This window comes from Chroicocephalus ridibundus, chromosome 6 (assembly GCF_963924245.1).
Source record: "Chroicocephalus ridibundus chromosome 6, bChrRid1.1, whole genome shotgun sequence".
Lineage (NCBI taxonomy): Eukaryota > Metazoa > Chordata > Aves > Charadriiformes > Laridae > Chroicocephalus > Chroicocephalus ridibundus.
The window spans coordinates 45,655,677-45,683,392 of NC_086289.1; the positions used below are offsets into that span (position 1 = coordinate 45,655,677).

Consider the following 27,716-nt stretch of genomic DNA (forward strand, 5'->3'; position numbering starts at 1 on the left):
GCTTTATATTTTTTTTCCACCTAAAACAAAGCTTATAGATGTGACTCCTGCAGTGATCCTCCACTTTCTCCAGCTGGAGACACCATGTCTGCCTTTGGGTTCAATGCCTCCAGCCTGCTTGCTAGGGCGGAGCACTGCATTGCACTCGAGGACTGGGAAAATGGAGAGGAAGGAAAGTGCATACACAAGGTCTCCCAAGTTTTTTCCATGCTAAGCCAGGAGAAGAGCATGTCAGTCCCCAGACAGGTCTACAAGTTGAGAAGCACTGGATGGCAGTGGCATTTTAGATGCCTTCCTATCACACCAGGTGTCTGCAGGACATTCATAGACATTCCCTGGGGACGAGATCCTGCTAAGCCTCTGGGCAAACGCAGATCACCAGGCAGGAGCTAAGAAAGACAGAGAGAGCATCACTCAAGACAGCACAGCCACTGCTGTTCAGCTACAGCTCCCAGAGCATGCCAGGAGAGGCAGGGAGAAAAAGGAAGGGATTTGCCCAGCCCAAATGCCCATAGCAGCAGTAAGAGGTGCAAGAAGGGGGAAATTGCTTTGAACAAACCAGTAAAACAGCTCTGAGCCTTTTTCTTCTAAGAACTAGGAAGGCAACAACCAACATTATGGATCCCAGCTGGACTGGGCTGGTTGCGCAGCACCCTTCTCCTGAGCTGGCTGGATCCCTGACGAAGGTCCTTCCTCCAGCCAGTCTGCTCTGCCTTACTGGAAAACAATGGCCTCTCTGCAGCCACCTACCTGACATGGGAGCAGGCCCAGTGCAGAGAAGAGGGGGCTGTAGGAAATAGTTAGTATCCCCCAGCTGCAGATGGTGGCGGTTCTCTTAGGCACTGAGTACAGTCCAAAACTCAAACCCCATTAGCTGCCTCAGCTCCATCACAGGTAGTTATCCAGTCTAAGGAGGAATGGGGGAACCTCTTTCCAGTGCACATGAGCCAACTTAGAGCAACATGGGGTGATGCAGTGACTCCTCAACCCAGCAGAAACAGACAACTGCCACTTTAAAATGCACGTGATGTCTGGCACGAGTGCATGGGCTTTAAACACTGAGGCAGAGATACCACGAACTTCCCTTCTTGACCCTTGCTTGCTTTGGAGAGCTTCCTGCTGGGGGAAGCAATAGCCCAGCACAGCCACTGCGCTTGTGGGAATGTCAGAATCTTGCTTATCATTCTCACTTTTCACGTGCCTAGAAAGTTGGACACTATTTTTCTCAGTGTCTCCTCACCTAACAGCCTTGTTCAAAATCCCCGAGGTTCTATTTTCCTCTCTTCTATTTCATGCTTACGATGATTTAGTGGTGGAAGAGAAAAGGCTATGCAGGAGATTCGTGCTGATTTCTATCTCAGAGGCTTTAGAGAGAAGCAGACAGTCTTTGTCCAGCTGCAGCAATTCCTCTGCAGTGTTCCAGACGGCATTTGGGAGCCTGTAATGTGTGCATGTAACTCCCAAGTACTGTTATCAATAATGCATTTGATGTGCAGCCTTCAGAGGAGTTGACCAAGGAAGCTTCTTATAAAGGGAAGTCAATCCTTTGGTCTTCTCAGGAGGAAAGTGGTGAGGAGATAGGAAAACTTAACATCTTCATGCCATGTCTTATTTATGTCAAGAGGGTGTTCACATTTCAGAAAGCTTTTAGTGTGGGGCTGGTGCCTAGGTATGTATTTGGGGGATTAGAGAGCACATTGTGAATATTAAAATACTTCCAACTTTCTGGGTTTCAGCTAACTTATAAAAAACAGATGCACGAAAGCCTATATGTGCTCCCCAAGCACAACTCCTCTGCACCTTGGAGACCATTGGTATGTTAGAAGTGGCAGGACACCCTCTTAGTCTCTTTACTGCCTTCTTGATGGCTGAGATGTCAAACCACCAAATTAACCTGTGACTTGTGTGTGTGCAAGGGATTTATCGATTTCAAAGAGGGACAATTAATTTAACTTCATTCATAAGTTTCAGGGCTTATCAGACTTTTCCACAGAAGAGTAGCCATCTCCACACAACAAAGGATGTGATCTGTAGTGCATCAGCAGGGAATAAGGTCCCCTTTGTAATCAAGCAAAAGCTGTAGGGGACGCCACAGGCACAAGTCTACATAGCATTCACCCACTGAGATCAATCTCTTGGTTTGGGTAAGTTGTCTGAAAGACACTGATGTTACGATTAATGAAAAGTGGTTCAGGAAAAGGAAAAAGGAAGACAGCAAACAAGGTGAGCGGTAGAAGCCGTAACTGAAGAACAGCAAAACTGTAAGCAACCGAAGTCAGCCACAAAAGATCAAGTACGTAACCTAACTGCAGGCAGAAAGGCGGATGATACACCATAAAGGCACTAACGGGTACCACTCCAACCATCATTACTTGCGTTTCTAGTCCTATGACAAGTCTACAGACAACTGCTGGTGCAGCAGGGATAGTCTCACTGAAGTTTGGAAAATAAGGGCCAGGCCATGAGTCCAAACTCTGCTCTGAACCATCCCGTCCGGACTCCGCCTCCAGCAAAGCGAGGACTTCCTCCTCCTACTTACAACGCAGAAGAAGCCATGACATGTCCTACACCCTAGATGGTGTTCCCTACTCTCAACCCCGCTGTGCTGTCGTGTAGGGCAGGTGGCCAGTGGCAAGCTGGCCGTGTGTCCACTTCTCCTTTAAAGGCGTCCCAGATGCTGGGGCCAAATGGCCCCGCTCTACAGAGGGTCTGGGCCGCTGGTTAAACTGATCAACTCTGCAGAGGGCTTCGGATGTTTGCTAAAGTGAACTGCTCTCTCTGCATGGGGTCCGGGTTAAACTGAAGGTTTGATTGCATTGAGGACACCATCAGATCATTGTTCTGCCAAGGACCCCTAAAGAACCTGCCGGTTCCCGTGTTGGGTGGCAGCATCTCAAAACTGTGCGGGCCCCATCCTAGAACCTCCTGTACAATTCCAGAGAAAAAACTAACACCAAGAGGAGGAAGGCAAAAAAAAAAAAAAAAAGAAAGGTCTTAGAGCTGCATATTTTTAAAGAGCTATTTTAAGTCCAGATTCTACCCAGTTTACTCATTCATTCAAAATTTACAAGTTGCATAACATAATTAAATACCCCGGTAATAAACAACGAGCGGATCTAAAACACTCATCCATTTTCCCTCGGGGCTGACGTTTTCAGCCTTCCATGAGGGCCAGGCACATTTTTAAAAACAAAACTCAGCCCCCCTGTCAGAGGACGCAGTGGCGGGGAAGGATGGGCTCTGCCTCTGACGCCCACTGCTCTTCGGCTGCCCTCTAACCCATGGCCACAGGGCCAAAACCGGGCTCAGCCTCGGCCAGCACGTACAGAAAACAGACCTTGCAGGGCCTCTTTGGTGCACTTTGCACCACGAGGCCAGACGTAAGGACCGGGCACGGTTCAGGGTGGCCTGGAGGGGGTCCAAAGCTGTGTGGTGCCCGCCTGCTCTGCTGCTGGGATGCCTTCGGGCAGTGCTGCTGGCAAGGTGCCTCTCCGCTCCTCCCGGCTTGCGCACAGATTGCAGGCTCCTTGGCAGAAGCACGCCGGCCATCCCACGCACTCTGCGGAGCTGAGCACGCTGTCAGCATGCAACACATCACAGCAGTGACTGGCTGCCAGTAGTACGAACAGATCATCCCTTCCATCCCGCTCATGGTTCCTTCACAGATGAATTCACAGTGAGAGAAGTTGGGTAGACATGAAGCTATCCCTGCAGTAAGGAGTGGCTCTTCCAGAAGAGATGCCAGAAGAGGCAACTGGAAGTGGCTGGTAATCCCCAGGGCCTGTGTCCCTGGGGCAGGGGGGCCTGAGGAGCATGGATTCAGCAAAGCATCAAGGTGCAATTTCAGTGCTTTGCTGAACTGGATCTTGTATAAGGACATTTCAGCTCTTCGGTTCATGAATTCTGCCAAGCACGTTGACTCCACCAATTTCAGGAGGCTCCTGTACCACGTACGGGTGCCAGAAGCCAGCCCTGTACCTTGGGACTTACAGGAACTAAAAGATATGGGACCTGAACTCAGCACCCGTGATTCAGAGACTTCAAGAAAATTATTTTTGCTTTGCAAGTGCTTAGTCAGGATAGTAGCCTTTCACAGTAAAAGCAGGGCAGGGATGGTTCAGGCCTCCATCCAGGCCTTTCTGCTACAGTACACTACATTCCCCACCGACTCCGCCAGTCTGGCTTGAAATAACCCAGGTATTTTAAACCTCTCTCCCTTTCCTGTGGAAAACTGCATTACAGTCCAACAATGTTTCTCATTTTAAAAGTTTTCTATCACTTGTCTCCCAGTTATAATTACATGCACACAGTCGGTAAGGTTTCTTCTTGGGTTTTTCAGCCTATACCTGTTGTATCTCCTGCTTTCGCCTCCAGAGCCATTAGTCACTGCTTGGCAAAGGCACACCATTCACTAGTTTTATCCATTCTATATTTGACTTTGGTGTTATCAGAAAGGAGATCCGAATCACTTCATTAACACGCACGTGACCTCAGCCAAACATGTCCTCGCTCAGAACTGTCCTGCTTTCTTTTCATATCGAACAGAGTCCTGGATTCAGGAAAGACAATATTTGTCCTCCCTCCACCACAAAATAAAATGTTACTAATGCCATTATCACCCCAACGTACTGGAGTTTAGTCTAGATTTCACTTGTGGAAAACAGACAATACTCCTTCTTACGGACAAGACACCAGATAGCACTTCCCTGGAGGTGTTCAAGGCCAGGCTGGATGGGGCTTTGGGCAGCCTGGTCTAGTGGGAGGTGTCCCTGCCCAGGGCAGGGGGTTGGAACTAGATGATCTTTAAAGTCCCTTCCAACCCAAACCATTCTGTGATTCTATAAACAGCATTAAAAACAAGCAAAGCAGGCTGGAGAGTTTCAGGAAAAGCAAAATATTAGCCCAGTGAGAGGAGGTCCAGTTACTGGCCTCTCCTGAATCTCCCCAGGCCGGCAGGATGCAAATGGAAGGCAACAAAAGGGACTTCTGCGACTACCTCTCCAGAGCAACATCACAACTGTCAGCTTTTGGTTCTTGTTTGCCGAGATGAGTACTCCACTCACACATCATCTCTAACTAGGGGCTTCCCTGCACACTGTCCCGTCCTCAGTCCAAAATCCAACTCAAACATTGTATTGCCACCAACCATTCTGCTTTAACCTCATCATTTCCCTTACAGCGGTTAATTGATCGCACACAATGCACAGGAGAAAAACGGGCAAGCTCCATGCAATGCTACGGCTGCTTAGTACCTCCTCCAAAGACTTCATCTGCCTACTTAGCTAAGGTTAAACCCCTACATTTGGCCTCAAGGAAATCAGCAGAAGGAATGCCGTGCAGAAGGCGGCAGCTACCACATTCATCTCTGCAATTTCTACTCTTGCTTTCCTTACTATATAGAGCAACCCCTCCCTGCTGGTGTTTTACCATCCTCCCTCTTCCACACTAAAAGGAAATCAGGTGGGATCAAAATGCTCAACCAAAATCTAAACATTTTGTTCTGATTTTATTAGGAATGGTAAAGCAATATAAAACACTCTGAAGTTCTTTCAAAATGGGAATCTGTAACGTTTCTTTGGGGAAGTGTCAAAATGAGATGAGTCAGCACTAGTGGAGTGTTTTTCCCCGATTTTCTTCCAAAATTAAATTTCTGAAAAAGATCATAATGCATCCCAATACTAACAGACCACTGCTCACAAAGGGAAACGTCCCATCCCCTCTCCTCCAGCTGGCCTTAGGTAGAACAAAACACATTCCTAAATATCCTGCTCAACCAAGGTTAAGAGAAGGCACTTCTTATTGAAGCATACTTTTTATAATTTGCACTGCTATCGTATAAGACAAGGAACAGCTAGCTAGGAAAACAGAATTAGGTCCTGCTGTTACTGATTTTGTCTTCTGAACCGTCTCTTGCTTGAATAAGCCAACTAAGTCTGACCTAACTCACCCCGGACATTGATACAAGGTGCAGAGCAGCACCCTCCCCGTGGGAACCCCACCGTGCTGCTGTGCCAGGACAGTTCAGGGAATAGAGGTCCCCTCAACAGGATGCCAGATGGGAAACCTGCCCCAAAAAAGCCACAGTGTTGCGCTGTCGCAGCTCTCCCCATCTGACAAGCAGTCCAGGTGGTCCTGCCAAGTGAGGTTGTGCGGTCTTTCCCGTTTCTAGCTCTTACAACATCCTGATTAATCCCTGAGCCAGTGTGGGCCAGCACTGGTCCTGCATGACTTGCACCAGTCACACGCGGGATGAGGGAGCTTGGTCTGCTGAAGTGGAAGGAAAACTGGACTGTTGAAGAGCTCCCGAGAGCCAAGCGGAGCAATGTTGGCAGTAGCACCTCACCGAGGGAAAAGGGACCACTTTGCTATTGATAGCCGTGTTTACAAGTTTCCATGCTACAAGGGAGGCATGCCAGGGTGCCCGCCAGCCGCTGTATTTTAGGAACATTCGATGCAAGGCAGGAATCCGCTCCCAAGGGCTGGCTCTCCTCAGCACAGCTGCTTCCCTGAGCATCCATTTTGTTCCCTCCGTATTTATGATTAAGCCAGGGGACAGGAGGAGTTTTACATCTCCCAGTTAATGCCTTCATTCAGCGAGCCCCTTTAAACAACCAGTGAAGAAGAGCAGACACTCTGGAGGGAAATTAAAAGCACATTACATCGGGCTCCTGCTGTGCTTTGCCTTCAGAGACATTTCTCTCTCTCCACTGACCTGGCTCCCTAATGAGGCATGTAAAACTAGGGAATCCCCCCCAGCGAGTGTGCTTGCTTGCAAAGTTTGCAGAAGGGAGATGTCCAGGATATCCTGGCCTATCCGTACTTCTGACCAAATCAGCTAGCACCACTGGCGGACAAATAGGGATGAAAGAAATGGCATTGGCAGGACCAGGTTCAACACCCCAAACCTATCAGGGGAGAGAATGCAGTGTATTGATTCCAGCCCCTCACCTTGAAATGATGTAAATAAGCGTGCAGCAACCCTAGAGGAGTCGTAGCAAAATAGTTATAGCATTGCAAGCAGATTAAAAAATACAGTTAATATACATACTTCCCCAGATGCTTGTTTATTATTATGCAAGACATGTTTATTATGCAAAATGATAGAGCAGAAAAAAAAAGCAGAGAAAAAGAAAATGCAAAGACACACTGAGCTCTTAACGTGACTTGGGTTTTTTCAATGCTGTTTAGATTATTTTTTTTTTTATTGTGCATAATCATTCCTTATTAGCAGGAATCTTTGAAGTGATTCAAGCTCTAATTTCAGCATTTCAAACTCACAGGTTTATACTGTAAAACCATACTGAGCTCTCGTAAGCGACCCATTTTTTTCCTCTGTATTCTGTATCTCTGCTAGGGTTTTCTCAGTCTTTCCAATAAATTATGTATCACAATTTGCCATTTCAAAAATAATTAGAACTCCGAGTTAAACAACAAGGAATATCTGAGAGCAGTACATTTTAGAAGAGAAGTGTTATGCACTTGGGGCAAAACCAATCCCAGCTGTAACGCCACTGAATTATACATATCATCGTATTGAGAGCTGCAATTTCAGTGTACTTGGAGTGATTGGGTGAGCCTGTGGAGGCTCTGCAGCCCCATGTTGAGCATTTGCTCCAGGAGGACCAGTTTTGCCTCTTAGGCAAAACGCTTCACAGGCGTTCCCGTCCCCACGCCCCTGTGAGGTGTTGCAGCAGGAGTAATGGAGAGAAAGCTGGGCGCCAAGGAGAGAAACTTCCCAGAGAAAGGTTATACAGGAGTAGGAATTAATTTGGTGGCAGGACTATTAACTCCAGACAGAGACAGGAGAGCATGTTCTGTGTCTTCTTCCCGTTACGATTAGGCTGTAAACTCACTGGAGCAGGACGTACCTCTTTATTTTGTGTTTCCCTCTCCTCTGGAACAACCAGCCTTTGGTTTCAGCTTCCCAAGCGCTCAGACAGTACAAGTAATACCCCACTGCCCTTCATTCATTCTGTATGTTTTTACTTTGGCATAAAATGCTAACAGTGGATCCTCAGGAGAGTCATGTTGCTCCCCAGAACAGGTGCTGATAAAAAAACCACCACCTTCATGCACCATCAGGGAATTTACAGCTGCTCTACATTACAAGAAATCAAATGGGAACACACCATTGACTCTGCAAACTTGCTATGAAGACAGTGTTTTGCATCCTACTGTCGGCAAAGCCAGGTGGCTCAGACCAAGACCTGATTTTCTTGCCTACTAAGCACCTAACTCCCTGGCAGACCTCAGAGGTGGCAATAAGCTAGTCTGGAAAAAAAAAATAAATCAGGTATCAAGTGTAAGTAAACAATGCACAAAAGTCATAAACAGCTGCTTCCCAAGCAAAGAGGCTTTCACATCTAATGCATTTAGGCTTCTGAAGCTGGCTACAGATCTATGGTTGGCTTCAACCCAGCAACCCAACCCCACAGTGACCCTACCCAACCCTAACCGAAAAGAATAGATGAGGAAACTTACGCTAAAGGTATCACAATGTGGCTGAGCGCATACAAGGGTCTTGTGTGTTCCTGCAAAGAGCCTTCTCAACAAGTTTGGCTTTAGAGGACCTCACTCAGCCCTGCTTTTGTGCTGGTCAGCACCAGGACGACTTTTTCCAAGGGCTAGTTACTCTAAACCCATTCATTCAAGAGCCCATTGGCCCCAGCTCAGAAGAAGCTGGCACAAATCACCACTGAGACCAGGCTGATAATAGCCTCTGGTTTGATCCAGGGCAGAGGATGTCAGCCAAGGTCTCAGCTGACGCACACAGATTAAGTATCACCAATAAACCCGCACCAAACAAAAACAAAACAAACCCACTGTGATGATGTGTTCAGTTTCAGACACAATCTGGACTCAAGAGGAGGAAAAAAAAAAACAAAACCACCACACAAAACATTTCCCTGGACAGTTGTTTTTTATCTGAAAGCAGTCCTGGGCTTGAGGGTGTTACAAGAAGTCCTAGCAGGGCTAAGCCTGGGACAGACAGCAGGGGAGGCAGCCAAGCAGCAGAAAAAGTTCATTTATCAGGGGATCTGCATGAGTGAATAATATCTATGGGGATTATTGACCCATTTTTCAGAAAACCCACAGAAAAGGCTAGTGAAAAAAAAAAAAGGTACATGCACAGCACCAAAGGAAACTGGCCTGAGACAGAGCAAAGCTGTAGTTTAGGGTCTGCTAAGCAAAGGAACAGGGACAATGTGTCCTTTGCTGTCGGCAGCAATCAGGTCCAGGCGGCACGGCCAGGGGCCCTGCTCGCCCCAGAGAGGAACAGACTGTCAAGTCCCGCCAAAGCAATTCCCCGGCGCAGTCTTTGAGACTGACACAGCCATGCCAAATGTTGGCTTGGACTGGGATCCTGGCCCCACAAGGAAAGCTGCAGCATCCAAGAAAGACTGCTTGAACAGGCTGAGCTCTTCTCAGCCATATCCAGTTCTCTTAGAGGATCCTGGTCTCATCCCTTGTCTTTGATACTATGCGTGGCTTGATCCACACTCCCTGCTCCTAACAGGCTTTATCCACAACTTTTCTTTTTTCTTGCCTTGGGGTCTGCTCCAAGGCACAATGAATTCATTGATTTACTGCCGTAAGACAGAGCCACCAGTCAATACAAGAAGAAAACGGTGTCCAGCAAGTTCCATCTCTCTGGAGTAGAGATGGGCCAGTTGCATTCCTTTACTGCAAGCAGCAACTTTGGATTATATTGACAAAATGAACAGTTTAACTCTTATTAGTTCAGACAGAGCTGAATGTCATCAAGCCGTGGCATGTAATAAGGTTAACCTTATTAACCACTGGCCATCACGCTGCGTCCTTAGCCTTCCCTGATTAACCTTCCTACTTAAGATAGGCACACTTGCTGGGAATAAGCAAGTCGTTAAAACACCCTAATTTGAATACATGTATGATTTGGTGGCTTTTAGAACGCTTCATATGACTAGCAGATGTGTTTCCTGGACACATGGTCCTTCTGCTGCCCACTATCTCTTGGTACGTCCCTCCCACCCTTTGCATCATCTCACTACTGCTAGCAAAAGATCCTTTTCCTCTTCATCGTCTCTAATCTCCCAGCTGTCAAACCTCATGTTTCCAACTCTCCATTTCCACTCTTGCCTGAGCTCCACATCTTTCCCTCCCTTCCACTATTTGTTGAGAAAATGCTGACCCCTCATTGCTCCAAAAAGTCTGGATGCCAGCTCTGTGACACACACTGCTTTCCTACACTCCTCATATATGGGCCACCAGTGGTACAAGGAACCTCAGCACTGGTCAGGACCCTTTATGCCCAGCACTGCACAAAACCAGGGCAAAATGTCAGTCCTGATCCCCCTGACTAAGTGCCTAGAGGGAAGCATGCACAATAATGCAGCACCACACCACGGTTGGTATTACCTTGAGGTTTCTGATAGCTTTACAAAAAGAGGAAGTTTTCATTGTTAGTAAACCCATGTAATTTATTTAGAAGCAGTCATTTATGTTTACTGGGCTATGAAAGAACAGGAAGCGTCTGGCATCCACAGAGATCCAGATTGATCTCTCTGTCTCTTCTTGACAAGCAGCCAGTTTTGAGACCTATCTCGCCAGGCATACTAACACATCCACTTGCTGTTTTCTACCCTGAGCCACTGGGGAGACAGCTTTGTTACCTCTCGAGGGAAAGGGGGAAATCCCAACCATGTGAGTGGTTTAAAACTGACCACCAACAAAGATGGATGGTAAGAGTTAGGAAATACGGCATAGGAGCAACTCAGACTGTTGTCCTTTCAGTGGTCCTATCTCCATTCTCACGTACGCTTTTAAAGCAAAGTAAATGTATAGACAAGAGCAGAATCGCTGTGCTGTAAATTTACACAATGGCAGATGAGATTAGAATCTTGGCTATACACTTTAAAGATATCATAGCTACAGAAATGAGAAGTGTATTATTAACTATCACTTTTTACTACGTAGAACTAGAGCAAAGTTATTTGAAGCATAAAAAATTCTGGCAAAGGGCTGCCATATTTAATAAATCACTGAATCAATTATTCACTGTGAAAATCAATTACTTACTTCAAATGAGAATCTTATGAATAACCTCATGCCCTTTCATGCCATCTAAGAAAGTTATAGGGGAATTAGTCAGTAAAAAATGCCTCACTTATCTTTTATGTGCATTAAAAAGACCACACAAATACAGGGAAATTCTGCCAACAGAATAGTCCAGAATCATTTTAATGAAGCCAGGGTGTTGCTGTGGATTTACACTGCAGTCAAAAGCAGAGTATGACCCATTGGACTACCACCTAAGAACAGTTATCCAGGTGCAATTCAGAAGCAATTCCATTCAGTCCATGCCATTTCACAAATGTGAAACCAGAACATAACCAGCCAGCCACACAACCTCCTCTACAACGTGACCTACATTAAGTAACTACTCAAAGGAACACAAAGTGTATCTTCACAGGTCAGGAAATATTGCCACGAATCTCCGTGGAGACACTTTAAAGTGAATATTGCATGGCCATGCAGCAGCTCCCCCCGGTTCCTGCTTTTAAAGGTTCGCTGATACGTGACCATTTTCAGAAAAAGCTGCAAGTCCCAATGCAGAGTCCTCCCTCCCGCCTACAAAACCAAACCACTCCAAGAAGCCCAACAGTGCAAAGTACTTACTGAGCTGTAGAGATATCCCTCGGCGTTCATGGCAACGTACAGACCTGCCTTCACCCCTTGGATTGCCACCACGCGAAGACCCACAGGAATTAGATTGAAAAGAGCTGCAGAAGGAAAAGAAAAGCAAAGGTTATGGAGACATCACCCTGCGTGGCCACTGCTACTTTTTGCCCCCGGGCCAACCCACCCCACTCCTGACCCTTACAAAAGATACTGAACTAGAATCAAAAGTCCTGCTTCCAGCTACAAGAAATGTCTGCAGCCGTGGGGCCAACGTTGAAAGCAAATTTTTAAAATGTGCTGGATTTGGCTGCCTCCCAGAAGCCTTAACACACCCAGTCTGTCTGTCTGATTACTGCTTTTGCGATGCCAAGGGCTCATATGTGCATCTCAGTGGCTTTCTTTGGGCCAGCTGAGTTGTGGAAACTGCACGTGTACACGTCTTTGCCCATGGCAAACACAACAACACAAGTTAGTTTAGTTCACCCTGAAACAGATTTTAGCCTAGTCACACTTTCTTGCATTTGCCATATGCTGTAAGAGTATATAGACAGCGACCACGGCCAGAAGGATGCAAATTAACTTGACTGTGTGTCTGGCCCTGTCATCCCTGCTGTTAAAGGAATGAAGAAACTCAGGAAGAAATACTGCTCCGCTCCAGGACCAGAGCACTGCTCATCATTCAGAAGCAGCACCAGATAGGACAGAAGAGGACAAGACCTTTTGATACACAATTCTACTGCGATCTTATTAAAGCATTGCAACCACTTCCTCCCAATTAATTACTTTGTGGATTGATTCCAAGTAGACCCTGTATCTCATTGGAAGACTTTTCTCAGGAGCATATACATTACTGTACAGTCAGACTTCTGCTACATTTCTAACAGAATCGGCTCAAAGAGGGAGAGGACTGACACTGTTGTCAGACTGAACACCGAGGCATTAGCGTGGTTTTGTTTCCACTGAGATTTATAGGACAAGAGCATCCAGGTGTTGCAGGACCCCTTGTCCTTCAGCCTACAAAGAGCTAACTAGACCTTGTCCCAGTGAGCTCAGGATATGGCAAGATGGACACGGGGTTGGGAAGAAACACAGGCGCAGACACCATGGAAATACTTCACTCAAGGTCTGTTCCAACACAACTGCCCTGCAACAAGAGTATTTTTTCTGGTTCCCTACTCATGAGGTCAGACTGCCCCTTCCACATTCATGAAGCATTTTTGGTGGCTTTTAAACATACAGATTTATTTGCAAAAGCCTGCTTCAACCTTCTCAAGAGCTTTGGGGTGTCCAAATTAGCCCAGAGAAGACCTGTTAATGGGCAGAGTACTGAGGAAAAACCGAGTGACAGAGCATGCAGGGAAACATTTATATTTTCCAGCTGACCGTTAAGGACATCATCCTCTAGCTGATTCATTTTATAGATCATTTATGAATTTTTATGCCTGACACATCACACTGGAGCAAGCACAGCACAAAAGGATCTTCCATAATGGTTGTAGGAGAAACAGTCTGTTCTCCTCCTCTCTGTGCCATCTCCCAGCCTCTCTTTCCCTGTGAGATGGACCACTGCTGATTTAACATCAGCCCTGAAGGATAAAGCAGCTTTTGCTGAAATGGCCTATTCAAAATGCTAGAGCTTCCCAGGCCAGGCTACTGTTAATCCTGTTGCGATGGGAGGGAATCGAGACCAGCTCAGCAACAACCCACCACCCTGAGGAGACTGCTTAGATGTGCACATGCCAGGTAACACTTGGATGTACCTCAACCGCAAGACGTTTCCCAAGAACGTCTCTCATGTACAGCATGTGAATTATTGCAGAGGGGCGGAGAAAATGTGCTGGAATTCCTTTCAAAAGCAAAAAAAAAATAAAAATTAAATTTACAGCAAACATGGAGAGAAAGGCAGGGGGAGAACTGAAACTGTGGATTGATTCTTTCCTTGCAGCCAGTGTGCTTGCTCCAAAGTCCCAGGCGTTGCACAATTTCTAAGAGAAAAAGCAGAGCTCACAGGGTGTGTGAAACGTAATGGGAAACTGGTTACGTTTGACCTAAACTCATGGTGGATTTGCTTAAAGGTCAGAGGTGGATACCTTTTCAGAAGTAAAATCTGAAAAAAGCACAGGAGATAGCCACTTTGCTCAAGATATCGAACAGGTGCCCTGACTAAGCTGGTTTTAGGGCTGTCTCCAAAAAGGGATTCAGGAATCCCATTTTCCCATGAAGGTTCTTTTCTCTCCCTTGATTCCCAAAGATGACTGGATGACTCCCCTCAGTGAGACCCTAAAAGGAAGGCACCTTGAGTTTAGTGAAAAGAAACCCCAAGCCCCTTTTCATGCCTTTAAGCACAACATTCTGTAAAATAGCAAAGTGTGTGCTAACTCACCAAAGCTAGCACCTGTGTTGTTATGTGATGTTGTAGGAGGACGTCAACAGATTTATATGGCAAATGAAGTCCAGCCTGGGTATTGGTCTGTGAGCACCTGGAGTCAAGGACGGTGCTACCCTCACACTGTCCCCAGACCAGACAAACACATCCCAGTGTAGCTACTCAGCATTAAAGAGCTGCATTATAGCGCAGTTCTACTGTTGAAAAGCTCACTAACCAAGACAAGCTTTTATTTCCATCCCTTTCTCCCTACCATGAAGGTCTAAAAACCCTCTGCAATTAGCAAGTCTATTTATAAGCAATTCCCCTTCCCTAATTCTTCCCCCCCACTGAAAAATGGAGCATATTACTGCTAATAATGAAGCCAAATGGGCATCATCATTCATTCCCTACAACCAATTTGTCTTGCATAGAAAACTTGTGACAGACCATTCAAAGCATTCATTAGGCAGCGAGGTGATAATGCCCAGAATTAGTGGGGGAGAGAAGTTCCTCTTGGAAGCACCCACAGGTCTCCAAATCTCTTTCTTTCCACCCATACCTGCTAAAGGAGCACAGGAACAATCCTGTTGTGCTCTGTGTTACAGCAGTAAGACTGTGGCTGGTTCCCAAGTTCCCTGGGACCCCGCGGCAGTCCACGGTAGCAGCACCCACAATCATGGCTTTTAGGCAGAGCACCTCCTGCAACATGCTGCAGAGCAGGGGAGCAAGCAGGAGGACATGCATCTGACATAGAGCCAAAGAAGTTTTAGGAAGCAAATGTCTTCCTCTATTAATAAAGTCACTTGGGTCAATCAAAATTTTGTAAATTCTTCAGAGCTGTTTCTGCACTCAAACCTAGAAATATCTTTGAAGAAGTTGAAGTCGTTTGTTATCAGGCTTTCAAATGAATGTTTCATCTAGTTTTGGAAATATTTCAAAGCTTATACGCTTTATTGTAAAAATGTAGGGGGGAAAACCCTCAACCAACCTTGAAAGCAAGATGTCCCATTTTTTGTCAGGAAAAGATATTTTGGTTAACACGAAACAGCAGATGGGGAAGAGGACTAGCTGCGGTAGAATGGGACTGGACACAGGATGCGCTGATGTGAAAAAGAGAGAAAAATTAACCAATGCGTTTAAAACTCTTTCTCTAGTGCAAAAGGTGCATTTTCATGGAATGGACCTGTTCTTTTACATTGTGGGCAGAAGAGAAAAAATAATTAAGATGTTTAATATTTCTGCCTGTTTTCCTTCATTACATCTTACCATTTTCAGCCATCAGTAGATTTGCACCTGACCACGCTTATTAATGATACTACTCTTAGCACGCTCCGGTCCTAAACCCTTTGGCCATGAGTATGTTGTTTGCTGTTAAGTTATGGCAGTTTATCAGCTGCATAACACTTTTTAAAAATCTGAATGCATACTTAGCTATGGGTCTGAGCTAACATGTTTACAGAAATGGAAGAGTTAAGCACGTTATGCCACATATAAGATGTGGTCCATATGCTCAGCTGATTTAAACAGTAGTAAGTCAGAGGAGCTAAGCTAATTTATACTACGTGATTTGTTCTGGAGCAAGACATTTGTTCTGCATACGAATAAGGAAGAACTAATGGAGGATGCAATAAGAAACAGCAGCCTCCGTGCACCATGAGATGGGGAGGTTTAAGATCCTGAGGGGAGTGAGGAAGGCCCCTAAGATGATCAAGGGGCTGTGCTGCAATGTGTATGTGAAGAAACTGAGCAAACTGGGTTTGCGTAGCTCAAAGAAGGAAAACCAACGCTGCCAGAGACAGACTCTTCTCAGAGGAACACCATGAAAGGACATGAGGCATTAGACAAAAGCCTCAGGAAGAAATTATGATTGGATATAAAGAAAATTCTCTGCAATGAGAACAGTGCAGCACTGGAACCAGAGAGGTTATGAAGCTATGGAATAGGTCATTGCTGGAGACATTTGAAACAACTAGACAAGGCTCTGAAGATAACCCAGCTCCAAGTAGGATGTTGGACTGGAGACCTCCAGAGGTTTCCCCAGTCTTAATCTTTTTGTGTTTCTGGCTGGAAAGCCCCAAACAATATCCTAGATACGCTGGGCTGTTTCCACCCGGTCAGTAGAGTTGACCTATCCTTTATGAACTGTCCATTTGCTGAGGCTTTTCAGACATTCGGCAGGATTATGCTGGCAAATGAAGAAGTCCAGTTGCTCTCCTGAAGAAGGGGCATTACCCTCCTCAGCCCAGAAAAGAGCAATTATGATGCAAGCACTGACAGCAACAGTAAACCCTGAAAGACCATTCGAGATCACTGGAGCTGGACGGACAAGATACTGCCCCAAATTTAAGTTCATATATTACGTTACTAATAACAGAAACAAAGGCCTCGTACACCATGAAACTGCACTCCAATTAAAATAAAATTCTTCATATATCCCAATGCAAGTAGGCAGAGAATCTGTCTTCTCGCTCACATTAAGATGGCGTGCCTTTAACTACATGGTATAAGGAACAGATGTCCCAAGTGCTGTTTCGCGGGAAGCTGGCTGGATGCCCATTCAAATGCCATTAGAACTTGGCTTCTGTGGTTTTTTTTTTTTCCCTCCCCTCCTTTTTCCTTAAGTGAGAGGAGGTGGAAAACAAATGCCATCAGCCTCTCAAGAATACACATAAAATGGGCACCAAATAATTAATTTAAAAATTGCTTAAATATTAGCAGTTCCTCTTATATAAATAACTGGATTTTTATTAGAACTTTTAATTGCATCAGATGTATCCGAGGGACATGTCGTGTCTCATTTTAAACGTTTATTTTGCCAGAGTAAACCAACCTAATGTATTCCATGAAAATTAAGCTTCCTTCCATAATGCTAATTTGAATAATCAGTGTATGGCTACAGAACACAGAGCAACGTATGGAACACGGTGTTCACCGCATATTTAATTGTGCTAAGGTAGCTTCTGCATGGAGAATAGATGGTCATGCAGGGTGGGAAGGATCTTGCTGTGGCCATAAAGATTTCCCTTCTTTGCCAGTGGATGCGAGTTAACCAACCCCTCTCCAGGCACAGAGAACTATTATTTATCTAGTCTTTGATGAGTTTTGCCCTTGCACAGAAATATTGCATAGACTTCTGACTGCCTGGTCAGGAATCTTCTGGAGAAGCATTTTAAAACAGAAAATATCAGTGAAGTAAGTCTGTAAGCTGTTCACTTAGAGAAGTGAGTTTTGACTTTTTTCTGGTCAAAAATTAAGACATTTGGAGGAAGAGAAAATGAAAAAAAAATAGTCAGTAGGCTTTATTTTGGCATTTCCAAAGTGAAAAATGTGATTTTGTTTTGAAGCTATAACTGGAAGCTTCATATAATATAGAATGTTGACTCGAGCTGAAGACTTATAAAGCAGAGCATGTAGAAAGAAGTTAAACAGAACTGAATAAAGCACATTCTTCATTTCATTTTCAGGTGCCAAATATTATCAGGTTGGATTTTTTCCTCTTTTGATATCGTCTGAGATTACGGGATGAGGAATTCTTTGGTTTCAATCTTCTCTCAAAAACTTCACTAAACTTTTAAACATAGCCCATGTCTTTGAGCAAGTGGCTTGGCACTCTTCAGCTAGATGCCTCCTGTCCCACCAAGCTGCCAAGGCAGGGCTGCCATCTCACCACATAAATTTACACTCTCGAAGTGTCCTTCAACCCATCTATTTCCAGTTAAGATGACTGGGTGGAAGTGGCTCACAAGTACTCAGCACCTTGGCAAATTGATCTCTAACATTTCTAGTGGGATACGTAAGAGCTGTTTGGGTGATTGGGACCCAACCTCAGTCATGGGCACTCAGGAGATTCCCCTGCACCCACTGAGGTGTAGCCAGAGGCAGCTTCCCTCATCTCCCCTGCCAGCCTGAAATATTGCAGAACTGCTCTTACATTTTATTCTCCTTTGCTGTTTACCTAAATTCATCTCTGCTTCCATTTAAGCCCATTACTTTGTTGTTCGGTCCTCACTGATAGATGAGGGTAATGAATCCTCATCATCTCTAGCAGCTCTTCCCATGTCGTTGACAAATAGGCCTCCAACGGTATTTTCTGCAGATTGAGAACACCCTACATCATCTTTCTTTAAGAAAAAGCAGCTAATACAGCCCAATACTGGGTCATTACTCACCCACTAAAGACCACTGAACTCATCACATGTGTTGGTGTCTGAAAAAAAAAAAAATCACAAGGCCAGACCTTTCTCATAGGAAGAGACCTGGATCACTCTCTCATGGAGTAAAAGTGTGTGTGTGGAGGTCCACGGATTCTCCTGCTCCAATGTAAATTAGAAGTTAGAAGCTGTGTTGTTGCTATTTGTGGTATTTCATTTGTTCAACACCAGCACATGAAAAAGGGGACTAAAACCTGACACTTGCATCTGCTACAGGCCAAGTTTCTGGTGAATGCAGCCTCTTAGGTCATTTCACAAAGGCTTTGCCAGCCTCCCACAATTTTAGTTGCCATCTTTTCAAAGCTCCTCTCTCATGCATTACTCCACACACGGACCCCAGCCCTGAGCGGGCTGCAGCAGAGCAGTCCCACCACAGACAACACTTCCACCACAGCACCCTGCCAGCTTCTTGGGGATGGGGAAAGCACAGGGGGTGTGGGGCTGCAGCCACTTTGCACCTTTGTCCAAGCACAGCTTCAGAGGACAACATTCATGCCCTGCTACATGCATTGCACAACTGCGGACACCTCTCGCCTGCAACCCAAGCCCTGAAGGAATGATACCTTCAATCCAGCTAGGAGCTTCTTTGAGTTAGAAGAAGATTTGCCCCCAAATTAAGTAGGTTCCACCTTTTCACAAACTACATGAAGTTTGCTTCCGTTAATCCTATCACACAGATCAACTTCCATCGATGTCTAGTAATGACTGGGAAGGCATGTTTCATGCTGGACAAGCTACACACGATCTCCCTTCAAGCAGTGGCACAGGTCGCTACAAATCAATATAGGATGACCCAAATCAAGACTTGAGTCCTACGTTGTTGGTACAGTTTGTGGCACCAAGGATCTGAGCTTATTGCTGCACTCTGAGAAGCATCAATCTGAGGCCTATGAAATTAAATGAAAAGATGCTGTAGAAAATATCCTGCACCTTTTTTAACCTTTTGAGGAGCTTTGGTATTGACAAAACTACTCCTTTGCAAAAGAATTATTGGCTACTGCTTTGCATTTGTTTAAACCAATATGGCTCCTGTCCATGAGCATCATTTTTAAATCTATGTGGCTCTGCTGCACTTTGCTGTCATTTGTTGGACACCGTGAAGTCAACCACTTTGAACAGGGTTTTGGAAGATGACCTTCTTTGGAAAGGTCATTTGATACCCTCAGCCCTGACAGTAGCCTCGAAGCACCAGACTTTAATGAACAGCTGGTTTTCTCTGGCCTGGAAGTTTCTGATGCTTGCTGAATTTTTCAGGATAAAATAGTGAAAACAATTTTCTCCTCTTCTCCTTGGAGAATTCCCCGTATCCTTTACTCACGTGGCATGTGTATAAATATAATCTCCTTTCTCTTCTGGCAGCAATTCAAATCATGGGTTTTATTCTCCACCCCACCCAGATGGCAGTTACGGAATCGGGGCGGGAGGGAAGAAGATCGGAGAGGAAACATATGAAATTATACAGGCAAGATTTAAAGGGGAAGGATAGATTGAAAAAAATGTGCAGAAAACAGCTGGCTTCTTCCTAATTTGATCTTTTCAAAAATAAAGCCGCACAAGTGAGACCCACTAGGTGATGTATTTGATTGCAACTGGGTTGCAAAACAGGCTAATTTTTCTTACTGTAGTCGCTGTTTTCGTCCTTGGTCCCATCAATTGTACCATCTGGGTGCATCTGCAGGAAGTATTCCTGCTGGCTGAATAACCTTGTCACAATTCCTTTCAGCTGGGGTTCTGCAAAAAAAATAATAATTATTATTAGATATACCAAACATGCAGCATGTAGCAAGAGACCCAATTTGCTGGGCCCCCATTAAGCCCTGAGTAAATGTAGAAGTGCTTGGCAGATAAGACAGCTTTCTGTGGTTCCTTTCAAGCATAGTTGTAAAATATTCATATATACATAGACATACAGGCAAGTAAAATTGAGATCAGATGAGCAAGTAAAATGCAATGCATAGTTGGTGCAGCAGAAAGTAACAGATTTATGGAACATCGCTTCACTGAAAGTTACCTACCAAATGAAAGTCTTTAGACAGCTTACGTATTCTGAATATGCCACTCGTTCAGAAGAATGTTTGCTAGCTGTGTTGCAAAGAATTTGCTTATTATTCTACCTGTGAAGCCAACTACCTTGCTTTCTGTATGGTTGATTCACTATCGTGCAGCCCCAGTTTTATGCCAATGAAAAAAAAAATCTATTTAAATCACTGGCATTATAGTGGTGTAAAACCAAAGTAACTGAGTGCTGGATCAGGTTGTGTGAGTCCAACTGTGTGGGATTCAGGGAGCAAAATCCTGAAAGGAACAGATGCAAGACACCTTCAAAAATGACCTCCGACGCATCTATGGGCAGCTTAAAACGCCTCTGTTTTGAAATCCTGCATGTTCCTCCCTCCCAACACACGTGCCACATACTCTCATAGATGAGAATCACTCTTTGCCTCTAGCAGGGTACTTTCCCAGCCCCTGTACATCATGAGCCAGCCATGGACTATCTAGGGGCCTCCCCATTGCCTCTGCAACATTTTATACCTGTGCTTTAGAGGAAGATGAAACCACTAAAAATGCAGAAACAACTTGAACTTCACATGACAGAGGTCTGCAGCATTACTGCCTGTCTGCCTGCCATCCAACCAATCAAACACAAATTAAGCGGTCAAAAATAAATTCAATTTTAATCATGCAAGTCTTACGATTTGTCACAGGCGTTACTTCTGGAAAGCAAGCTAGCTGGCTACACGTGAGCAGACACACTAGCTGGATGGCAGAGATCTCCCTTGTGTGACGGGAGTTTGTAGTTTTATGTGACCACCCACCAAAAGTAAATAAGACCTAGTTATTGCTGGCTCAATAGACAGGAAAAAATCCAGTGTAGCATACCAAAATTTCATCAGCCTCCCGTCTTTCATGCCTCTAGTGAGGCTGTTTAATAAGCCATAGTCATTATATAACTCTGGTCACGTTGTGTGTTAAGTGTTTCCATTAGGAGCCTCCGTCTCTAACGATTTCGCACCGCACTGTACAACTCCCATCCGAGGACAGCCCTCGCAGCCTGCGCTTCCGCACAGGCAAACCCCCCTGCAGCAAGCGGGGACCTTGGATGCAGACAGCCTGCAGGTGCAGAGGATTTCAGCTTCAGCAACCCCTCCACCAGCCAGGGGAGAGTCAGGTACTATTTCGTAGCTACAAAAGCCACTGAATAAATCAGTATCATCTGGTTTCTATGCTGCCTTAAAAAAAAAAAAAGTGATTTCATAGCAATGAAGAGTGTTGCAGGCTGCAGGCAGGCTTTCTCCCAGCAAGACTCAACTCTGGGACAGTAAATAAGTACAATTGTACTGGCCATCTACTACAAGCTAACATCGGTCAAGCCAATATACATCAAATTGACACTTAGATTGAGCTAAGTGTTTTGCTTCCTTCATACCAAAATGAATTATCTATTTTGTTGAGTGCAAAAGCTTGATTTAACTTGCTCTTCTAACAAGCACATCAAAGCCAGAGGAAATGAAAAGCTGTACTCTCAGGCATAGATGACTGCACCACCCTCCTCAAGCCTGTCCCCTTCCTCCCTTCCATCCAATACCACAATAGTAACAGCACTAATAGAATTATAGAATTGTTTAGATTGTAAAAGACCCATCATCAAGTCCAACCATTAACCTAGCACTGGTTACACCACTAAACCATGTCCCTCTGCTATGAGAGACCTACGCTTGAGTCCCTGCACAAGTCTTAGCCGCATTTTTACTCTCTGGTTAAATTTTTATGTTTAAGTACTCCGCACAAAATGGAAAAGCTCCCGGCAGGAGTGATTTAGAAGATGCTCCTGAAGCCTGAGGCTTTCTGTGTACTGGGGAAGGAGGGAGATCTTGTCTTAAAGCCCCTCAAGGATAAACGGAGTGGAGAAATAAAACAACCCTGACCTTTTCCCCTTTCTTGGGAAGATGATTTTAGCTATAGGACAGAAGGTCCTTTCCTTCTTCTTTGGGGTGCAAACTATACTTCAATCATATAATCATTTTGGAACAACATGAAAACTTCTCCCACTTTCACTAAATAGCCTACCAAGTGAAATATAGAGCAAATCTGCTCGTCATTTGGAGCTTCATGTAATTTTTAAAGTGTATCAGAACAACAACCAAGATCCCCCAAGGTCCCCCTGCATTTTTGCACCAGAAGGCTAAGTGTCACTATAATAAAACACAGGTAAAGCTCCAGAGTCCCTTTTTGTTACTGATCTGACATAGACCCACGGTCAGGTCCAATTCAAGCTTTAAACAACTGCGCTCTTCATAATCCCAGGCTTTTCTGAGTCAATGCCTGCCTACGGACAGGTTGGAGGAGAAATCTTATCTTACATGTGTTTTTTTTTTCCCTGACCTGACCTGGTTTTGCTGAAGTTTGAGGCTTACACCCAAACTCAAAGTAAAACTCAAAGGGAGTGAAGTGGAGAGCTCTCAGCCACACACAAAACCACCACATTCCTCCTGGCCCTAACACAGCCTGACAGCAGCAGTGTTCCTGTCTCTCCTCGCTGCACAGAATCTCTTCTGCAGGAGCATCCCTGCTCCCCAGACTCATTTAGGATGCCCTGCAGTGCCAGCGAATGAATGCTTTTTCCAGACACATGTCCTGGTTTGAGGTAAAACAGAACCAACTTTCTGTTCCATAATTTTACTTCCTAGCTAGGCCTCTTCTAATTCTCGGAAATTAACAGCTTATTGTGCCAAAAACGGGTCATTCTCAGAGTGATAAGACCAATGTTTACAGTTTGTGCCAAGGAATGCTATGCAGAGAGGCTCTTGTTTATACTTATTGCTATAACAACCAGGGTCAGCTAATTTCATTATTTGTCCTGTTGGAGGGTTGGAAGTGGAAAAGCGTAGAGGGGTCCCACCTGCAGGGAGGAGCGGACAGGACAGGTGACCCAAAACTGACCAACAGGGGTATTCCATCCCATCTGCCCCATGCTCAGTACAAAAGCTGAGGGATCAACGGATCAGTCTCTTTCTTCAATGGCCAACATCCAAGGAGGACTCTGTCTGTTCATCTGCCTTTGGTACCAATGCACATGTTCCTGACCCCAGCTGTGGAATCCAGTTCTCACCCATTGCTGAGTCCAGTCTGGGACTTCCCCAGTGCCTGCTGGTGACATCATCCTGGGAGCTTAATACAGTTTTGTATGTACTGTATCTATTTTATTATTTCCTTTTTATTTTGCTATTAATATTCCATTAAAGTAGTTTAGTTTCTTCTAAACTCGTAAATCCCTTTACCTCTCCTCCTCCTCTGCGTGTGCGAGAGGTGGGGGGAGAGTATCTGTCACTGGCTGTTGGCCAATTTGGCCAAATCCATGACAACACTAAAGGGTCAGAAAGCACTTTGGAGACATACAGATCTCTCCTTCCCTGGTTTCTGCATTTCCTTGGGTCTCTTTCAACAGAGAAGCACTGGAGAGCAGCATTGCACCTTTGGGTACCAACCTGAACTAAATACAAAAAGCAGCATAGAGACATGCGCAGCCAGTGCCAAGTTCTCTCCTCCAACGCAGAGCACAGCCCAGGAGGGTTAAGGAGTTGTCTGGGCAATGGGTGGTTTGTCTCACCTAGTATAGCCATCTCTACACCCAAACTGGGATGCCTTTGCATCCCAAAAATCAACAGGCAAGCCAGGCCAGGTCCATAGGGTCCCAAAACTACCTGCATCTCTCCACTGACTGCAGAGGGACCCGCTGGAACACAAACAGCTACGCTGATGACAACAGCCAGCAGAGTAGCTGCTTCCTACCAGGGAACTTCCTGTCTCCTGTCTGGACATGAAGTGGGATATTGGGATTTGTCATTCGTACAGCAAGCAGTATGGCTGGAAGGCCTGTAGGCAAAAATTTTAGCTGAAGGAAGCTTTTAACAAGGAAAAAAGATTTACCCATCCTTCTCCCCAAAGCTCACTACAGAGTTACTAACTGAAGAGGGAACTGTATAATCACAGGACAGGATTTTTCCTACTGTCCCAGAGGCAAAGCTCTGCACATGACTTTTAACTACTCCCTACTGACTCCCTACTTTTGTCATATCATATATTTTAACATCATATCTTTCCATCTACAGAGCAATTTTATCTCAGTCTTCCAACATTGCTATCCCTTATACTGCAGCAATCATGTTGAAAACCTCAGTTTGTAGAAAAATCTCAAGACCAGCAGATCCCCTTGCCAATTAAGCATGGTGGGACACCCTGATAAGTTAGAACAGAAGGCAGAAAGACAACAAATTGGCTGAGAACTTTTCACAGTTTCGCAATAGGAAAAAAAACAACAGAGAGCAACCTTCTCAGCAGGCAATATTCCCAGTGCCTATTAGAGCCCTAGTGAGAAAAAATTAAGATAAAAGCCCACAACCTTGATACTTTTATTTGTCTAAAGTTCCCTCAGTGATACGGCTCGAGGCTATAATCAATAAGAGAAAGAAGCAAACCATAAAAGAAAAAGAAAAAAATGCAGCGCAGATAAGCACAGACACTGCCATAAGCATTTTCTTTCTATAATTCACAGAATTTAATGGAAATCAAATTCAAACCTACTCTCTAACCTCATCCTTGTGTAGCAAGGGGGATGCAGATCCTCTTGCTTTTCAAGGAGCAATACTGCATAATGCACTTGGGATAAACCTATTCCTCCCACTCAGGCTCCTCCGTACACTCTTCTATTTTGCTGTAGGAGCAGCTTTCCCTGCAGAAATGGAACTGAACTAATGTGGACAAGACTTCAGCACCAACTCACCGTCTCCCTAAACACAAAGTCAAGTACTTCAAAATGGATTTAAGAAAGAAGTTATGACTGCCTTGATCCCAAAGTAACAACTAAACACAAGAGATTTCCACACAGTGCATACTCACAGCGCAGACCCCGTGCTATTAGGATTCCCACGTGATACGCAAAGGGATATTTTTATCCTTATTTTATAAGCCATACCATTATGTTTTAGGATGCTTACTTTAAAGACGCTGTTCTGGTTGCTCATACACAGCTGCTCAGGGCTGGGGGTGCTGGAGAAGGCTCAGCAGACCCTTCCTTATGCCGATGCAGTGAGCTCAAACCCTTCAAATGCAGCGCTCCCAGAAGATGCAGGAGAAGATCACAGTCACAGTGCAGAACAGACCAGTAAGAGTAGCGAGAGCTCAGCCATAGCCCTGTTGCTGGTCTGCAGCATCTGCCAGGCTGGGGGTTTTCCCTAGGTTGAAGGTCCCTGATGACCCTTCTTAGAGCAGCCGCCCAGTGACCAACTCACAGCACATCCCCTGAAGGGCATTCTGCTTGCTCCCCTTTCCCCAGGCCAAGCTCATCCCCTCTGCCTGCCCTGCTTTTAACTTTCTGAGCCCTTTGTCACAGCTGAGGCTAAGTAAGTCATGATCTGATTGCTAATCTCCTTGTCTCTACTTCAATGGTAATGTGATGCTGCCATTATTCATTTCAGCTGTTCTGCTGCTGAGCCTTAAAGTCATACCAGTTCACCATCAGCTGCTGTGCCTCCTGCCTTACTGCACAGCTATACAGTGATTTTCACTCTCCTGGGGCTTGTCAAGGACATGAGAGGTGCAGGGTGCTCACACATACTTTGCCTGATCTCCAGGGACATGGTCACAGAAGGACAGGGGATCATGCCCAAATCAGCTACTGCCCAGAGTCGCATCCCTCACCCCCAAACCACAGGCAATGCTGAAGGTATTTTCTGCGTGATATAGGGAAAACAACAAGAGCTCTAACAGGGACACTGGCAGAAATGCTTCTTATCAGAAGTATCACTGGCTCTTCAATGACCTTTTCTTATAATTCTGTTATTTAAGGTGAATATGGAGCTCACCCCATTAACTGCAAAACGGAGAACACACAAGCAGGATAACTTCCCTAAATGCAGAGAGGAGCTATGAGGTTATGCATCAACTCTGCATTTAGCAAAGCCCTCACTGAGGCCACTAATTCTTGCTTACTCCCATCAGCAAAGCAGCAGCAACAAACACGATCCGGCCACATGTAACAGCACAAACCCACAGCAAGGAACCCTATACTCTACCAAGCGCTGTAAGGTGGCTCAATCCAATCCAAACCCTGAGCTCCAGAGAGCCAAGGAATAGGGCACAATGCTGATTTCCAGCTGAGGCTCCATTGTGGAAGGCAGTCTGCTACAGCCTCATTTCTTGCAATTCACCGAACACCTCTCATTAAGGCAATATGATTACCTGAGGCTGCAGCAAGCCAGACCCCCCTCTGCCTTGGGCTGGGAAATCTAAAAAGACTCAACAAGACTCTACTCACAGAAGTCACCTTAATCGGAACTCTCCGAGTTAATGGTAGGGATCTCAGAGGGGCTGCTTTTCAACTATCTCTTGAAAAGACGAAGGGCTTAGTGACCTTTCAGGGATTTGAGCCACTGGCTCCAAGGATTCTTGCAACTCACAGCGAAGCTCCAGTTGGCAGGCAGGCCTCCACTTGAGCTTGCTGGTGCAGAACTGCTTCTAAATCCACTCCAGAAGTTACCGTGCTGGGTGCCAGCAGTACTCTGTGTTAGTTATGGCATAAACTCTGTAGCTCTGGGGGTTACTGTTCTCCGCACAACGAGCTGTCGAACAACAGAGGACTCTGCTAGCTCAGACGGCAAGCAGCCATTTTATATTCAGCAACCTGCAATGAGGCAGAAGGAAGGTACCGGCTGCGTGATTTCGGCAGAACACTTGCCCGTTTGTTTGCTCTCTTTTTCTGCAGCGGGACACGCTCTGACCCAGCACCTCTGCCTGGTCTTAGCACAGCAATGCTGTCAGAGATGCCAGCAGCAGGCTCCTGAAGCAGTCCCTCTGGTACCCGCTAAGGACATTGGTCCGGCAAAGGCAGGAAGCATCTCCAGCCCTGATGTGAACCACGGCTGGGCACAACGCTGACTCTCTGCTGTGCCTGTGCAACAGTTTTGCTGAGGATGTGACTGCAAACACGGGAACTGTAATACATCTCAGGAGCATATTTCACCTAAATGTTCTTTAAACATTTGTTTATTGCAATTAAACATTTTAGCCTGGAATTTACACATTCCATTATTCTTATTTTCCCCCATTCAGGCTGCAGCTGTCATAATGGGAGGTTGATTTATGACTCACCCAACCAGCACTCAAACCCTTAACGCACCAAAACCAGCATTCAAGTCAGAGCGTAAACTGCTCCTAATTTACTTAGATTAACTCCACGTTTAAAGTGCCACTGCAGAAACTGCAGTTCCCCTCCCCTGAAAAGGATGGGTTCCAGAACACTCGATATGTCAAATACTGCAAACACATACAGGCAGAGAAGGGCACCGAAATCCCTCCTTCAGAAGTACAGTATTAATGAAGGCTTGTATTAACTCGGCACAAAAACGCATCAGTGAGCTCCATGCAGATTACTATGGTGACAGGCATCAGCACAGAACTCAGGGAGAAAGAGAAGATGA

At 45.3% G+C, this 27,716-nt stretch overlaps 1 protein-coding gene across 3 annotated transcripts in view; it reads right to left on the reverse strand.

The window, feature by feature from the left end:
* Positions 1-27,716, reverse strand: part of FGF12 (fibroblast growth factor 12) — a 232,866-nt gene that overhangs the window by 62,322 nt on the left and 142,828 nt on the right. For all 3 annotated transcript variants that reach the window (XM_063337441.1, XM_063337439.1, XM_063337440.1), the window contains 2 exons: positions 19,861-19,971; positions 11,659-11,762 (listed from right to left, as the gene is read on the reverse strand). In XM_063337441.1, the coding sequence (XP_063193511.1) occupies positions 11,659-11,762; positions 19,861-19,971 (215 nt within the window). The remainder of the gene's footprint in view (positions 1-11,658; positions 11,763-19,860; positions 19,972-27,716) is intronic.